The sequence below is a fragment of the Odontesthes bonariensis genome, chromosome 20 (genome assembly GCF_027942865.1).
Source record: "Odontesthes bonariensis isolate fOdoBon6 chromosome 20, fOdoBon6.hap1, whole genome shotgun sequence".
Classification (NCBI taxonomy): Eukaryota; Metazoa; Chordata; class Actinopteri; order Atheriniformes; family Atherinopsidae; genus Odontesthes; species Odontesthes bonariensis.
In genome coordinates this window covers 3,410,063-3,427,053 of record NC_134525.1, presented here as the reverse complement: position 1 = coordinate 3,427,053, position 16,991 = coordinate 3,410,063, and the positions used below count along the sequence as shown (strand labels likewise).

The following is a 16,991-nucleotide window of genomic DNA, read 5'->3' as shown; positions in this document are numbered from 1 at the left end:
GTGCTGTGGCCCTGTAGGGGTGTTGCAGAGCATGCCCCGTAGCTTCTTTTACTTTTCCTCTTCGCGCTCGCACCTTGTTAAAGGGATAGTTCGCCTCTTTTGACATGAAGCTGGATGCCATCCCATATCAGCAACATCATTTCTGAACATCTTCTTACCCCCTGCTGCGTCCTGTGAGCAGAGTTCCAGCCTCGTTTTGGTGTTGATGAAGGTAGTCCGGCTAGTTGGCTGGGGTTTAAAAAATAAAGTGATTTGCTTCTCAAAACAATATGCGTTCAACAGAGTAATACATTTGCATCACAAAATCGTTCTCCAGGAAAAAGTCAGAGCTCACAATCTCTTGGCGCTATTTTCTCTCCCTTCGTATCACTGCCTGCTGCCGCCTGCTGACAGCCGCGCCTGTTACGGTGTTTACTGTTCGGTCTGCATGGTCTACACAGCAGGCAGTGATACGAATTTAATTTATTATCTAATAAATTATTTATTGTTTAATATTTTTTATAATTTAATAAATAATATTAAATTATTATTTAATATTAACAATAATATAATAATTATATTTATCATGATGATATTTTATTATAATAAATATATTTTAAAATAATATATTTTAATATATTGAAATAATATTCAATACAAATATTATATTTTTTATATAAAAAAAATATAATATTTTATAAAATATATTTTAATATAATATATTTTATACGTGGCGCAAGCCGGAGAGAAAATAGGGCCAAGCGATTGTGAGGTCTGACTTTTTCCTGGAGAACGATTTTGTGATGCAAATGTATTACTCTTTTGAACGCATATTGTTTTGAGAAGCAAAACGCTTTATTTTTTAAACCCCAGCCAACTAGCCGGACTACCTTCATCAACACCAAAACGAGGCTGGAACTCTGCTCACAGGACGCAGCAGGGGGTAAGAAGATGTTCAGAAATGATGTTGCTGATATGGGATGTCATACAGCTTCATGTCAAAAGAGGCGAACTGTCCCTTTAAAGACGAGAGCCCCTCCGCGTTGGTGTTGGAGACTTAAGTTGGTGGAGTGCGTGTGTCCCAGTTGCATGTCTTTGTCCAGCTGCCTCTGCGCTGGCGCTCCGGTTGTTGACTTGTGTCCGTGTGGCTCGCGCAGGACTCGCAGAGCAAGCAGGGCGGCTACAGCATGCACCAGCTGCAGGGCAACAAGGAGTTTGGAAGTGAGAAGAAAGGCTACCTGCTGAAGAAGAGCGACGGGTAAGCTGGGATGCATGTGACCTTAAAACGTAACGATCAGGCGGAGAAGAAAGACGTGACAGCTCGTTCACAAATCAAAATCAAATCAAATCAAGTTTATTTATATAGCACATTTCATGTACAAAACAGTTCAAAGTGCTTCACATAAAATAAAAGCATTGCAGCAGGGAGTGGAAGAAGCATTAAAAATACATAAAATAATATAAAGAGAAAAAAATAAAATCATTTAAATGAATTTAAAAACAAGCAACAGTCCAGATAAATTAAAAGATATCGTGCAGATTTCATGCATAGACACATGAGAACAGAAATGTCTTGGATTTAAAAATGTCTCCATTTGGTGAAAGTTTAATCTCCACTGGCAGTGTGTTCCACTTGTTTGCAGCATAACAGCTAAATGCTGCTTCTCAATGGCTGTGTTCGAAACCGCATACTACATACTACATACTACATACTACATATTACATACTACATACTACACACTACATACTACATACTACATACTGCATACTACATACTGCATACTTCCATACTACATACTACATACTTCCATACTACATACTGATCGATCAGACAGTATGCAGAGCTTTTACCCACAATGCATTTCGCTCCTGCCCAAGCTGAAATCAGCCGGCCTGAAGCTGATATCCCTTAAGCTCTAAACTCTGTAAACTTTAGCAACATTTGAAACATTTTCAGGTGAGAAAGTAGTCGTTTAGATCCCCAACGTGTTGAAAACCTGACAAAATACCGGCTGTTTACAATTTTGTTCCCACGAATTCGGCGCTACTAAAGCTAGCCGCAGTGAGCAACGCACTTCTGGTTATTTTTACAAAATAAAATACCCGTTGCCTTTCATCATAGGGAAAGCCATTACCATACAATTGGTGCTTTTGTTTTGAAAACAGGAAGTGAACCTACCCTCGTTGTAGCTAGCTTGAAACTGCCATTTTGACAGGAAATGACGATCGGCGACGTCACATTACGTTGCATCTTGGGTAGTTTGAGTATGAGTAGTGACCTCATGATGCATACCCAACATTTAGGAGAATCTAGTATGCAACCAGGAACTTAAAAAAAGTTAAAGTTAGTAGGAGTAGTAGGAGTAGTGGGAGTAGTAGGAGAAGTAGGCAGTTTCGAACACAGCCCATGTTTAGTCTGGACTCTGGACTGGACCAGCTGACCTGAGTCCTTGGATCTAAGAGCTCTGCTGGCTTTATATTCTCTGAACAGATCACAGATTGTAAACCAACAGCAGGCTTTTAAAATCTATTCTGTGACTGACTGGAAGCCAGAGTAAAGATTTTGAAGCTGCTGGGATGTGTTCAGATCTCTTAGTCCGGGTTAAAACTCCAGCAGCAGCGTTCTGGATGAGCTGCAGATGTTTAATGCTCTTTACAGTAATGGAGTCTCCTGGAGATGAATGCATGGATGAGTTTCTCCTGGAGGTGAATGCATGGATGAGTTTCTCCTGGAGATGAATGCATGGATGAGTTTCTCCTGGAGATGAATGCATGGATGAGTTTCTCCTGGAGGTGAATGCATGGATGAGTTTCTCCTGGAGATGAATGCATGGATGAGTTTCTCCTGGAGATGAATGCATGGATGAGTTTCTCCTGGAGATGAATGCATGGATGAGTTTCTCCTGGAGATGAATGCATGGATGAGTTTCTCCTGGAGGTGAATGCATGGATGAGTTTCTCCTGGAGATGAATGCATGGATGAGTTTCTCCTGGTCTTTTTGGGAGAGGAAACCTTTAATTATGTTGATGGAACTAATGCCTGCATCCCCCCCACAGGCTGAGGAAGGTGTGGCAGAGGAGGCAGTGCTCAGTGAAGGGGGGCATCCTCACCATCTCTCATGCCACAGTGAGTACACACACACGTGCACACACACGTGCACACACACATGCACACATGTGAACTTGATGACCCTGAGGAGCGACTGCACGGATCAAAGGGAGAACATTACAGGGAGGTTTTTTTTTTGTCGGGCTTTTCCAATCTGTAGGCTGGCAGAGTGGAACTGACAAAGAGGGGTTGCCATGGTAACCCCTTCCCTCTTCCATGCCCACCCCATCCCCCCCCTCGCTGCCTGCTGCGCCGCGGTGACTCATCTCAGATGGAGTGTGTGCGCAGCGTTATAAGCCGGCACGTCTTCAGCCTCGTAGTTCACCGGGAGGTTTTTCTCTCCAACACTGGATTCATATCTCCATTCATTCCGCCCTGCTGTTGGTCATTGATTTATAACCCGCTGCAAAGCCTCAAACAAAGACAACAACTGGACTGGGGGGGGTGGCTTAGCTGCACCAGTAAATCCAGCTGGTGACTTAATAACCAGGAAATGTGGAAGTGGAAATCTTTTTTGCTCCATTTTTACACACAGATGTTGCTTTAAAAGACCAGATCAGCTGATCTGAAGCTTTGTTTGATAAATAAATTGATTGAATTCCTCTTAAATAAGGAAGCTGTGTGGTATTATAAGAAAAAATGCCACAGAAAAAAGATTAAGAGTCAGTTTTTGGTACATTTTTAACAATAAAGTGCAAATATTTTCCATTTGTTGACGCTGAATCGACGAATCTCAACAATAGTTCCCATTTTATATATTTTTCTTGGATGGGAAGAGTTAAAGGAACCTCTGTAAACAGTAAACATGTTGGAGGGAGTTACAGCACGAAGGATTTAATCTCCTGTGATTCGTTTCTTATTCGACGACAGTGTTAATGTTGTCCTCCGGTTCATTTCACACATTTTACATTTCTGAATTACTTTCAGCTGCTTTCACAACAATAACCATTTCAGGAAAACAGACTCCCTGCGTCTGAGGCCAGGAGTCTGTATGTTAAGTATTTAGGGGACATCTTACATCTCACTAAATAGGCATTAAACTAGTATTTCAAATGTACTTTAAATGTAAGAAAACAATCCCGGTTTGATCTTCTCGCTTTAGATCGAATAAAATCATTCTCAGTACCTCACTTGGTACTAATTTAAGTTTTAAACTGAGTGATATCCCAGTAAGCTGAAGCGTAGTCTGATCAGAGTTTATAAAGCGATGCCTCGGAGCTCTAATAGGAATAAAAAACAGGCAGCAAACACTGCTTACTTTTAGTTTTATAGCTCATGAGAAACGTTGAGATCCGCCCGGCTCGGGCCTGAAGAGGGACCTCTGCAGTTGGATCCTGCTCTAATTGTCAGCCGAACATCAGCCTGCTGTCAGTGCGAGTGTTTCAAAGCACAGCTGAGTATCGACGTGCGGCCGCCGGGATCTGCCAGCACCAATATAAACACATAAAAGTGTTGTAGCCTGTGCAATAAATGAGATGCAGCAGCGGTGTTTGGCTCCTGTGAGAGGGAAGCCAGCTCGGTGTTCACACACGAATGTTCGCTGCTTTCTTTTAGAGCAGTTATGCTCACTATTTATTTCACAAGAGCCACATTGGCAGGGCAAAATCAAGGGGAGAGCCACTTTAACGACAACATACTTATATGCATTTCTACAGATAAAACATCCCACAAAAAAAGAAACAACACAGCCAATACATTTTCAATTCAGACCACATTTACCTTAATACTGGGATGAGCGGAAGCTGGCGTGCATGTCCTCGACTTTCTTCATGTTGTATTTGTAGTTTGTTGTTGTAATCATAGTGAGACATTCAGGATGAGCATGCACTGGAAAAAAAATCAAAGTCTTACCAAGTATATTTGTCTCATTTCTAGTCAAAATATCTCATTACACTTAATATCAGACACAACTGCCTAACAAGTACTATTTCAGCCAGATATAGGGACTTGTTTGAAGACAATACATCTTGAATATCTTGTTAAATGAAAAATTCTTGAAAACAAATTGTTTTGAGTCACATATCATATGAAACAAGCTTTTTTTTACATTTGAAGAGGTTTTTAAGCTAATTTCAAGATCACTTTTAACTCAAAAGTCCTAAATATCACATCTTATTTCAAGAAATCTTGACAAGCCGATTTTCACTAGTTCCATTGGCAGATTTTTTTTGCTTATTTCAAGCAAAAGCGTCTTTTATTTGTTGTTTTTCTTACTTATTTTTGGAGGGGCATTTTTTTCCAGTGTGGTTATTCTTACGGTTACTGTTCTTGGCCGAAAACAAAACAAAACAATAAAAAACTAAAAAACTTTTTAGTTGAATTTGAAAAAAAGGGAGAGATTATGAGGGCATCACATGGTTTTTATCGGTCATCATTCGCTGTTGTAGTTATTCAACAGCGCAAAAGGAGCTGCAGAGCTGTCACACAGATAGAAGCTGAACTGAAGACGCCCCCATACGGAAAGTGGACTTTGATGGCTTGGCTGTGCACTGCAATAATGGCCCCAGTTGGCACGTGCACACCGAGCATCGTCTCCTGCCAGCGTCCGGGCAGAGGAGGGACCGGGCCGCGTGCTAATGAAATGCTAACGGGCCGAGACGAGCCCTGGAGCCGGGCTGGCCTGCTGGCGGCTCGCCATGTCAGCTGCAGTCACCCAGAGTTCAGCTGCAGGAAACACTGGCAGAGCCATCTCACACAGATAGAAATGATTACAAGACGACCACCAAGTGGCCCTGAGCAGAATTAAACATTTATTCCCCTCGTTGCTCAACAGAACAAAAGAAAATGTTTTCCTTTTGTGTCTGAAACCCACTTCCTGTGAGCCTCTCGTAAGCAGAGGAGATGTGAGGCAGCACCAATAAGAAGAGCAGATATCAGCGGTAACACGTCTCCATCAGTCACGATCGTCCGGCATGGACAGAGGATGGCTGTGTTCGAAACCGCATACTACATACTACATACTTCCATTCTGCATTCTGCATACTGGTCGATCAGACAGTATGCAGAGCGTTTACCCACAATGCATTTCACTCCTGCCCGAGCCGAAATCAGCCGGCCTGAAGCTGATTTCTCTTAAGCTCTAAACTCTGTAAACTTTAGCAACATTTGAAACATTTTCAGGTGAGAAAGTAGTCGTTTAGATCCCCAACGTGTTGAAAACCTGACAAAATACCGGCTGTTTACAATTTTGTAACTTTTTGTAATTTTGTAATTTTTTAACTTATTTTGTACTAAATAAATTAAATTAATTACAAAATAGCTTAAATTAAAATAATCCAGGTAAATTCAAGAACTTCAATAAAAAATTAAAGAGACTTAGGAAATGTTTAAAACATATGTAACCCATATGTAACCTAAAAAACAAACATTCACCTATCCATGGGGGAAAAACGAGTTTAGGAAACTTAGCGCTACATGTTTCCTCAAGTTAGATGTTGAGTTTCTGCTGAAATGTGCGTTTGTTTTGGATGACACAGAAGACACATAATGTAGCTGCTGTTTCTCACTCTTTGTAAGGTAAACATGCTTTCAGTATGAGGCCTCGTCTGCGTCTTCATTTCCCACCGTTGGTTCTGACATTTTTCATCTGTTTCTTTGTTTGTTTGCTACGACTGCTAATGCTAAAGCTAACCCGTCCCGCCGCTGAGATCGAGTACGGTCACGTGACCAGACTGCACGGCTGCCTCTGATTGGTGGAACACAGTCAGGTGGTAGAGCCTTTGGCGGAAGTCTCTCTCTCTGTCAGAATAAAACATTAAAATGAGGCGTACGCGGGGGGATAAAAATAATGAGGCGTAGAATACCAAAGAGGTAAGAAGAAAAGTAACCAGCTCATTGTAGCCTAATGTAGCGGAGTAAGAGGACAGTTTCTGCTGCACACATCTACTCAAGGAAAAGTAAAAAGTATAGAGATTTAAAACTACTCCTAGAAGTATAATGTTTTCAAAAACTTACTCAAGTAAATGTAACCCACCTCTGGATGCATGATAGAGCAGGAAAACAGCCGACCAGCCACCACAGTCCCATGATATTTGGCAGAAAATGATCCATAAAAAAGTGTCACATGACCTGTAACACACGGCCAAACAGTCTTTGGCTCTGATCCGCTCTCTGAGTTCGCTCTTTGTCCTCTAAACGATACCCAAACTGATGCGATGCGCGTAGAAGCGTGAGGAAGATACGGTAATTAAGAAGTTTTGGATGTATTTCAAAAAGGTGACGGTGAACTTCTGGATTATGTATGTTATATAAACGGGGTTAAAGCCTGTACATAGCTGCACTAACTGTAGCCCTCAGGGTGTGTTGCTTAGCAACACCACCCCCCTTTTTAGGATGTTGGCTCATTCCAGCAACTGAAGCAAGAATCCCACGACCTACCATGTGACAAATGTAACATATAGCTGCTATGAGAGGCTAATTATAACTGCCACAAATTAAAAAATGATCACTGAAGTTGCTCGAGTTGACCCTTTCAGGCACATGGACATCATTGTTTTTACATTTAAAAGGAACCAGCTCAGTGATTTTATTGTGTTGGCTTTACTTTATGATAAATGAAGTGGAAAAAATACCTTATTAATTCCAAAGGAACATCGTAATGTTGTGATTAACTCAGAATTATTGGTGGTATTATTCATCATTTCATCCCTGTGTGGTGTTGAGGGTTTGCATGATTTATGTTTACACGATTCAGGGTTGAAGTAAAATACGTTTCTCTCGTTCCAGCCTTGTTTGCTGGCCCCTCAGCTCAACCTTTATCTTAAATGAGCCATTTTATCTGCTGTTTCTTCTGATTTGCCAGCTTCTGGACGCCTGCTGGGATGCAGCACACTGTGCTTTTTAGCTAAACTCTCTGTATTTTAGACTTTTACTCTGCCTGCGTGACACAACTGCACAGTACTCAGTAATCAGCAGCTTTTTGGCTCATTAACTCTGCAAGGTTTCCTCATTGTTTGAAACCGAAGCCGTGTTTGATATGAATCGGTGTGCTTATAACCCTCAGTGTCTTTGTGTTTCCAGTCCAACAGACAGCCAGTCAAACTCAACCTGCTCACCTGCCAGGTGAAGCCGAGCGGCGAGGACAGGAAATGCTTTGATCTCATTTCTCGTAAGTTTTACACGCACACACACGTGTTAATATATCATGAGTAGGGCTGAGCAATTTTATCGACACTGCGATATATATCGATAATTTGTGTCCCGATAAAATATCGATTTTTCATTTATTTATTTTCTTTAAAGCAAACTTTATTGAAAAGTTAGGCGTTACAAGAACATTAATATAATACAATGTCAGGGGGCCACATTATACAAAACAGTGATAAATTAGTTCATAAAATGTTATAAAGTGCACAGCTCTCACGTTCGTGACATGTTCGTTTGTTTCTGTTTGTCCTTCCGGGTCAAAGGACGGATCAACAGTCCAATCAGAGACGATTCATGTCAAACCACACTCAGTGGGGTCACATGGCTCTGAAAGGATCGGATTATTGGCTAAATTACAATCAGAATGAGTTGAGCAAGGGTAATTCTCCTTGGATATATGGCGGTGAATGAATGGGATCAGAGGCACAAAGCGTGTCATACCCCGGTATGATAGGTGGCGCTGTACCCATTCCAGCTGTTGCTAATAGAGCCACTTCCTGTTGACCTCTTCACCACCAACAACAACAACAAACTCAGGCATTGGAGAAAGATGGAGAACGCAGAGCCAGATGAAGCTACGTCCCTCTACATTTGGTCTGTGATGAGCTGCTTGTTGCACAAACTCGATGCCCAACGGAGCATTCTCCATCGCGTTGTTTGTTTCTTTCTGACGGCGACAACAACAGGACTCGTCTCCTTTGACTTCCGGGTCACGACCCCGGGAAAACATCTGGAGCATGCGCAGAACGCAAAGTCTGATTCACCACGTGCTTCAGCGTCTACAAGCAGGTTTAGAGTGACTTTCAACCCAGTTATCTCGGGGTCTTAATCCGATCCGATCCAATTTATAGTCAGATTAAGGTGTCTACATGCACTTAATAACTCAGTTTTATTGTAATTTAGTCAATAATCCGATCCTTTCGGTGCCATGTGACCCCACTGAGTGACCCTTTTTTTTCAGAAAATAATGTAAGTGTATTGAATCGAATTGTTGGCAGAATATCGTGTATCATATCGTGAGATTAGTGTATCGCTACAGCCCTAATCATGAGAGTTTTTTTTTTTTAAACTCTCTTTATTTAGAAAGGCACATTTCCATCACATACACTAATTACAGCTTTAGTTTGTCAAGCACAAAGGAAAGGATGGGTGTAGAAAGTTTGGGTGTTTTGTTCATACTGCCTTTCTGGAGTTTCCTTTTTTGGGCCTAAATTTCTCCAGGTAGGAACAATGGAACAAAAAAAAAAAAGAAATCTTCTCCATAACACAAATCTCATTCATAATTTCAATCCGCTCATCAGTGGTGGGAGGTTCCACTTTTAACCATTTCCTCCTGACACATCTCTCACTGAGCTGCCAACAGCACAGCCAGCAGTTTTTTTTGTCTTTTATGTTCCATATTTCAAACAAGATGCCCAAAAACAAAGCTTCACACTTTAATGGGATGTTCACATTAAATACATTTCTAACATGTTTGTGGATCTCTTCCCAGTAAGACCTCCCAGAAAATATGAAAGTGATTAGCTCCGTTAGCTCCATTAGCTCCATTAGCTCCGTTAGCTCTGTTAGCTCCGTTAGCTCCATTAGCTCCATACATATATTTCTAATATGTTTGTGGATCTGTTCCCAGTAAGACCTCCCAGAAAATATATAATAGAAAAAGTGGTTGGCTCCGTTAGCTCCGTTAGCTCCATTAGCTCCGTTAGCTCCATTAGCTCCGTTAGCTCTATTAGCGCCATTAGCTCCGTTAGCGCCATTAGCTCCGTTAGCGCCATTAGCTCCGTTAGCTCCATTAGCTCCACAGAACCTCTAACAAGCATCTCCGCTGCCTTGGTGCCGTTTTTGTTTGGCTATGATAAAAAAATCTTGTTGTATTTTTCCAGCAGAACTCCTGTATTTGACCCGGTTCAGAAACATTGTAGCTGACATATTTTCTCCCAGCTCTCCTGTGTGATCTTTACCCTTATTTCCTTTTCCCATTTCCTCTTTATGTATTCTGTATTCTCTTGTTTGGATAATTGTATGGCATTATAGAATTTGGAGATCAGTTTATTACATGTTCTGGATTTAGTTAATGATAAAAAATACCTCCATGAACCCTGATTCATCTTTTCCTAACAGCTCTTTGATGTTTTTGTTAAAATAATGTCTAACTTGCAGGTAGCTAAAGAAGTCATCTCTCCCCACAACGTGATCTTTCTGCAGGGTCTGAAACCTCAATAACATGGGAGTTTTTCTATGTTTTAGTGTGGCTGTGGGACTGTTTTATCCCACAGACGCGTGACGGGCCGGATTAGTTTAACGGCTGCTTCTTCTGTTATTGTAAAATGCAAAATGAGACATTTGCATGTTGAACGTCAGAGCCTCTGTTTTCCACAGATAACCGGACATATCACTTCCAGGCTGAAGATGAACAAGAGTTTGTCATGTGAGTATTTCTGAGCTTATTGTCCCTTTCAGCCGAACCTAACACGTCTCATCTCACCCCAGAGACGCAGGTAGATATTTGAGCTTTCACCTGATTGTTTTATTAATGACGTCTTGGTTAGCGGCTGCTGTCACGCTCCAGTCTCTGAGCAGAGTGGGTGTTGAGAGTAGGTGGCAGCAGTGGGATGTGTGGTCTGGAGTATTTCAGGTTGCTGCAGCCTCTTACTGTGGTTTCCCGTGCACACACACACACACATAATAGTAGATATTTGACCATTTTTCATTATTATAACTCTTTGTTTTTTACTTAGATGTGCAGCTTGTTTGGATAGCTTCTTTTTACACAGCTGACATGTCGTTTTCTTTTACAACGAGCAGAAAAATAAGTAGGTGTCTTTTTACTTAGTAGTATTTTTACTTCCACACTTCTCCAGGTTTTCTGAAACTCTTTCAGAGGTTTTCTCTGGACATTCTCATGTCTAAAAACTGAACTAAATTGGATCTAAATGAATTTAAATTATTTATCAGGTACTTATTTGCAGAGATGGGACCAAGTCACACATGTGCAAGTCTCACGTAAGTCTCAAGTCTTAGCTTTCAAGTCTCAAGTAAGTCCCAAGTCTTCAAGTCTTAGATTTCAAGTCTCAAGTAAGTCCCAAGTCTTCAAGTCTTAGCTTTCAAGTCTCACGTAAGTCTCAAGTCTTAGCTTTCAAGTCTCAAGTAAGTCCCAAGTCTTAGCTTTCAAGTCTCAAGTAAGTCCCAAGTCTTCAAGTCTTAGCTTTCAAGTCTCAAGTAAGTCCCAAGTCTTCAAGTCTTAGCTTTCAAGTCTCAAGTAAGTCCCAAGTCTTAGCTTTCAAGTCTCAAGTATTTTTTTCTTGGGCAAGTCAAGTCCCCTAATTATTGCAATTTTACCTGCAGAATCTGATCTTAATAAAGTGAAAACACAAAGATATAAGTAACTGTCAGTAAACATCATTGGCCAATGTGTCCAACCTGTCCACCCCGTATCATATCAAGCTAACGTTAGCTAACTACCGACTAGGCTAACAGGATAATATTAGCTCATTTGACGAGCACTTACTGGTCAGAATGGATCTACAAATGACGAACAAAGTTCGAAGTTATGCTAGATGCTTAACACTCAAGTCATTCAAGTCATCGTGTCTCAAGTCAAGTTAAGTGCCGAGTCTTTAACTTCCAAGTCCGAGTCGAGTCTCAAGTCTTTTATTTTTTGTCAAGTCACAAGTCATCAAAACAGTGACTCGAGTCCGAGTCCCCATCTCTGCTTTTTTGTCCCCAGATAGTGAAAAATTAACCAGATTATTTGTCTGTTATTAAAAAAAAAAAAACTTCATTTTAAGAGAAGACTCGTATTTTGTAAGCTGGGATAAAGGAGCGTTAATGATGGATCAGTTCAGTAATGGCCTGGCGGATCAGCAGCTCTGATGTTAGTGATGATATTAAGCTCGTAATGCTCATAGCTGGACCAGATAAACACTCAGGCCTTGGTATAAGACGAACAGTAACAGAAAATGTGCAGTGACCTGCAGTCATGACCGTAAACAAATCAACCAAACCTCAGCCTGGATATGCTAAAGCTACCTGACGCTACATTTAAACTGTGAGGATGGAAACCTTGTTGTGGCTGTGCTCAGCCTGATCTCTCGCAGCTCGTCCTCTGAGATCCGGCTTCAGTCACGCATTTCCAACCGCAGGAGCATCTTCACCTGCTTCCTGCTGAAATATTTAGTGCTCCACAGAGCTCCAACTCCGTGCAGCCGTCCTCTCCCTCCGATTCACATGGTGTGTGAGCACAGCGAAGCTTTGGCTCGGCGTTCGTACACCTTGGAATAAACGGATTAAAATATCTCGTTTTTCACACATACAGATAATCCAACACTTATGAGTCCGTGTCTGGTGTCCGACCTTACAGAGGAGGCTGAGTGACAGTGACAGAGGAAGTGCTGACGTCATAAAGCCCACTGTGTGTGTGTGTGTGTGTGTGTGTGTGTGTGTGTGTGTGTGTGTGTGTGTGTGTGTCGGTGCATCGGTGTGTGTTTGACCTTCTCTTTGAAATAAGGCAGCAAAAGCTTTCAGACGGTCCGGAAAACATCCAAAATGTTAATAAAAGATCAGAAAAGTCATTTTACTTTTATCTCTGCCAGGATTAAAGAACAAATTGCTCATTTATCTGTTAAAAAACAGTTTGAAAATATAAAGTGACCAGTGAAGTAAGATAAGTATCAAGTACAAGCATCCTTTAGAGTGTTTCTGAGGATGTTTGTTTTCAAAAGAGACCAAAATTTAAGCATTTTATCAGAATATCCGTCTTCTTTTCAGTTATTTAATTGATTAGAAACATAATTTAAGAAGAACGATGAGCATATTTGACACATTATTCACGGTACTGTGGTTGTTGTGTTGCTTGCAGCTGGATATCAGTGCTGACCAACAGTAAGGAGGAGGCGTTAAACATGGCGTTCCGTGGCGAGCAGAGCAGCGGCGGGGAGGACGGATTAGAGGACCTGACTAAAGCCATCATAGAAGACGTGCTGCGGATGCCGGGCAACGAAATCTGCTGCGACTGCGGCGCTGCAGGTGCGTACCGCTGCCGTCCACAGAGCACAGCCGACCCCCCCCACAGGTCACAGGACGAACAACCACCTTCACCTCGGCTTTAAATGTTTTATTTAAAGGGACAGTTCGCCTCTTTTGACATGAAGCTGTATGACATCCCATATCAGCAACATCATTTATGAACATTTTCTTTACAAAAAATAAAGCGTTTTGCTTCTCAAAACAATATGCGTTCAAAAGAGTAATACATTTGCATCACAAAATCGTTCATCCAAAAAAGTCAGACCTCACAATCGCTTGGCGCTATTTTCTCTCCCTTCATATCACTGCGACAGCCGCACCTGTTACGGTGTTTACTGCTCGGTCTGCACTTCGGTCTACACAGCAGGCAGTGATACGAATTTAATTTATTATCTAATAAATTATTTATTATTTATTGGTTATTTATTATTATTTTTTATAATTTAATACATAATATTAAATTATTATTTAATAATAATAATAAAATAATTATATTTATTCATGATGATATTTTATTATAATAAATATATTTAAAATAATATATTTTAATATATTGAAATAATATAATATGTTTTATACATGGCGCAAGCCGGAGAGAAAATAGCGCAAAGCGAAGAGGTCTGACTTTTTCTGGAGAACGATTTTGTGATGCAAATGTATTACTCTTTTGAACGCATATTGTTTTCAGAAGCAAAACGCTTTATTTTTTAAACCCCAGCCAACCAGCCGGACTACCTTCATCAACACCAAAACGAGGCTGGAACTCTGCTCACAGGACGCAGCAGGGGGTAAGAAGATGTTCATAAATGATGTTGCTGATATGGGATGTTACACAGCTTCATGTCAAAAGAGGCGAACTATCCCTTTAAAGCCGCGCTCCGTGCTTGACATCCGAGCAGCGTCACAGCTGCCTTGAAGTCTCCATTCCTCGATTAGACAGTAACTGCACAGGCTGCAAATCCCCCAGCAGCCTTGAAGAAACAAGTGTGTGTGTGTGTGTGTGTGTGTGTGTGTGTGTGTGTGTGTGTGCTGTTAGCGTTCAACTCCATCTTGATCCTCCCCCGCATCAGGAAGCAAAGACTCAGCACTTCGGAGTGCCGTAGACACTCTGACGCTCGGCGCACACACACGTGAACACACTCTCTCAGCTCGGTGTACCTAAACGCATAAAAGTGACCGAAGGGAGGATTTCAGACACATCATCATTACGTCACCTTGTTACGTAAGCCCCACAGTCAGCAGGGAGGGGAGCTGGTTTCTCACATGGAGACTGCAGTTCTTCTTCTTCTGCAGCTTTCAGGGTCACACGCGTGTTCCAGATGTGGACCGTGTGAGGAGAGCGCGGCCTCCATCTCGTTCGGTTTTCTCCCAGGACCTCCCCCTGTCGGATGTGCAGCCTCAGAGGTCACTCGGCGTGCTTACCGTGCACTTTGCGCCCCGTCACCGGCGCGCATCTGCTGATTGTGTCGTTTGAATCTGTATATATATAGAAGCCTGCCCGCTGTCTGCGCTTTTCTGTTTGACTCATCGCTTTCTGAGCCGTCTCCATGGCCGCCTCCTCCCTGCTGCATCACTGAGGTCACTACCAGCGGGAGTCTGGTACATGCCTGTGCTTTGCAGCAGCTTCTGAGATCCGTTTTACTGTCCGGGGAGGTTGTGCCAGCGATGCTTATCTTGGTTAGACTTTGCTTGACTTCTCGGTATTAAAATGACTTCTCATTGTTCCCCACTTCCAGCGTTAGCTGTTAGATTCGGCAAGGCATCTTTATTTATACATTTCATACCACAGGCAACACTGGAAAAAATGCCCCTCCAAAAATAAGTTAAAAAACAACAAATAAAAGACGTTTTTGCTTGAAATAAGCAAAAAAATCTGCCAATGGAACTAGTGAAAATCGGCTTGTCCAGATTTCTTGAAATAAGATGTGATATTTAGGACTTTTGAGATAAAAGTGATCTTAAAATTAGCTTAAAAACCTCTTCAAATGTAAAAAAAAGGCTTGTTTCATATGATATGTGACTCAAAACTATTTGTTTTCAAGACTTTTTCACTTAACAAGATATTCCAGATGTATTGTCTTCAAACAAGTCCCTATATCTGGCTGAAATAGTACTTGTTAGGCAGTTGTCTTATATTAAGTGTAATGAGATATTTGGACTAGAAATTAGACAAATATACTTGGTAAGACTTTGATTTTTGCCAGTGTAGGCCTCTAAATGAACACTTAATAATAAACACGTGTTCAAGTACCTCTCAGCCCTGCTGTTTGGAGTAAATTCATCCCAAAATGCAGAGCAGACAGCAGAATGTCGATTTTTAACCATCGAGCTCAGAAGCTAAAAAGCTAAAAAGTCTCTGAAGCCACATCTGAGGAAGGAACAACTAAATGTTTTGGCTCCAGCAGATGACCTTACGTAGGCCCACATTTTTCAAACATTTGTCACCTCTAATATGGATCACTGCGCTGGAAAAAATGCCCCTCCAAAAATAAGTAAAAAAACAACAAATAAAAGACGTTTTTGCTTGAAATAAGCAAAAAAATCTGCCAATGGAACTAGTGAAAATCAGCTTGTCAAGATTTCTTGAAATAAGATGTGATATTTAGGACTTTTGAGATAAAAGTGATCTTGAAATTAGCTTAAAAACCTCTTCAAATGTAAAAAAAAAAGCTTGTTTCATATGATATGTGACTCAAAACTATTTGTTTTCAAGACTTTTACATTTAACAAGATATTCCAGATGTATTGTCTTCAAACAAGTCCCTATATCTGGCTGAAATAGAACTTGTTAGGCAGTTGTGTCTGATATTAAGTGTAATGAGATATTTGGACTAAAAATGAGACAAATATACTTGGTAAGACTTTGATTTTTTCCAGTGTATACGCACAACTAAATGCATTTTCTCATTGCTTGCAGACCCTAAGTGGCTGTCCACCAACCTGGGGATCCTCACCTGCATCGAGTGCTCCGGCATTCACCGAGAGATGGGGGTTCACATTTCTCGCATCCAGTCCATGGAGCTTGACAAGTTAGGAACCTCAGAACTCTTGGTGAGTCACACACATGGGCTGCCAGATGAAAAAATAGCTTCTCTGGGGCACACCCATCTGCAGAGTATCTGCATCTCTGGTGAAATATTAGAAGTAATGAAAGAGCAATGGGAACAGAAGTAAGGGGGATGCATCATATCATTATAACCCCATAATATCATGATCTGATCCTCATGTCTGTTTCTTTCTGCCTCAGCTGGCTAAGAATGTAGGGAACAGTAGTTTCAATGAGATCATGGAGGGAAACCTCTCTTCCCCTTCACCAAAGCCGACCCCCTCCAGCGACATGTGAGTCCTGAGTTTCACATCCAAACATCCGCCGCTCCTCTACGATAACCGACTTTAAAAATGCAACTTTCTGCCCACAGGACGGTGAGGAAGGAGTTCATCAACGCCAAGTATGTGGACCACAAATACGCCAGGAAGACGTGCACGTCGGCGTCAGCCAAGATGATCGAGCTGTTCGAGGCGGTCCAGTCCCGGGACCTGCTGTCTCTGATTCAGGTCTACGCAGAGGGCGTGGAGCTCATGGAGCCGCTTCCAGAGGCAGGACCGGTGAGGCAAAGGGCGCATGCAGAGGTCAAAGGGCGCATGCAGAGGTCTAAGGGCCCGGCTCAACAGCAACAACAACAGAGAGGCATTTAGCAGCGCTTTCATAATCTGATTATTATTATTTTTATTA

General features: G+C 41.6%; 1 protein-coding gene across 4 annotated transcripts in view; it reads left to right on the top strand.

Annotated features, from left to right (window-relative positions):
- The window catches only part of asap1b (ArfGAP with SH3 domain, ankyrin repeat and PH domain 1b), a 102,192-nt gene that overhangs the window by 64,516 nt on the left and 20,685 nt on the right, over positions 1–16,991 (top strand). For all 4 annotated transcript variants that reach the window (XM_075452769.1, XM_075452772.1, XM_075452770.1 and 1 more), the window contains exons 10-17: positions 1,137–1,237; positions 3,037–3,106; positions 8,108–8,195; positions 10,613–10,661; positions 13,092–13,258; positions 16,176–16,309; positions 16,506–16,597; positions 16,678–16,864. In XM_075452769.1, coding sequence (XP_075308884.1) covers positions 1,137–1,237; positions 3,037–3,106; positions 8,108–8,195; positions 10,613–10,661; positions 13,092–13,258; positions 16,176–16,309; positions 16,506–16,597; positions 16,678–16,864 — 888 coding nt within the window. The remainder of the gene's footprint in view (positions 1–1,136; positions 1,238–3,036; positions 3,107–8,107; positions 8,196–10,612; positions 10,662–13,091; positions 13,259–16,175; positions 16,310–16,505; positions 16,598–16,677; positions 16,865–16,991) is intronic.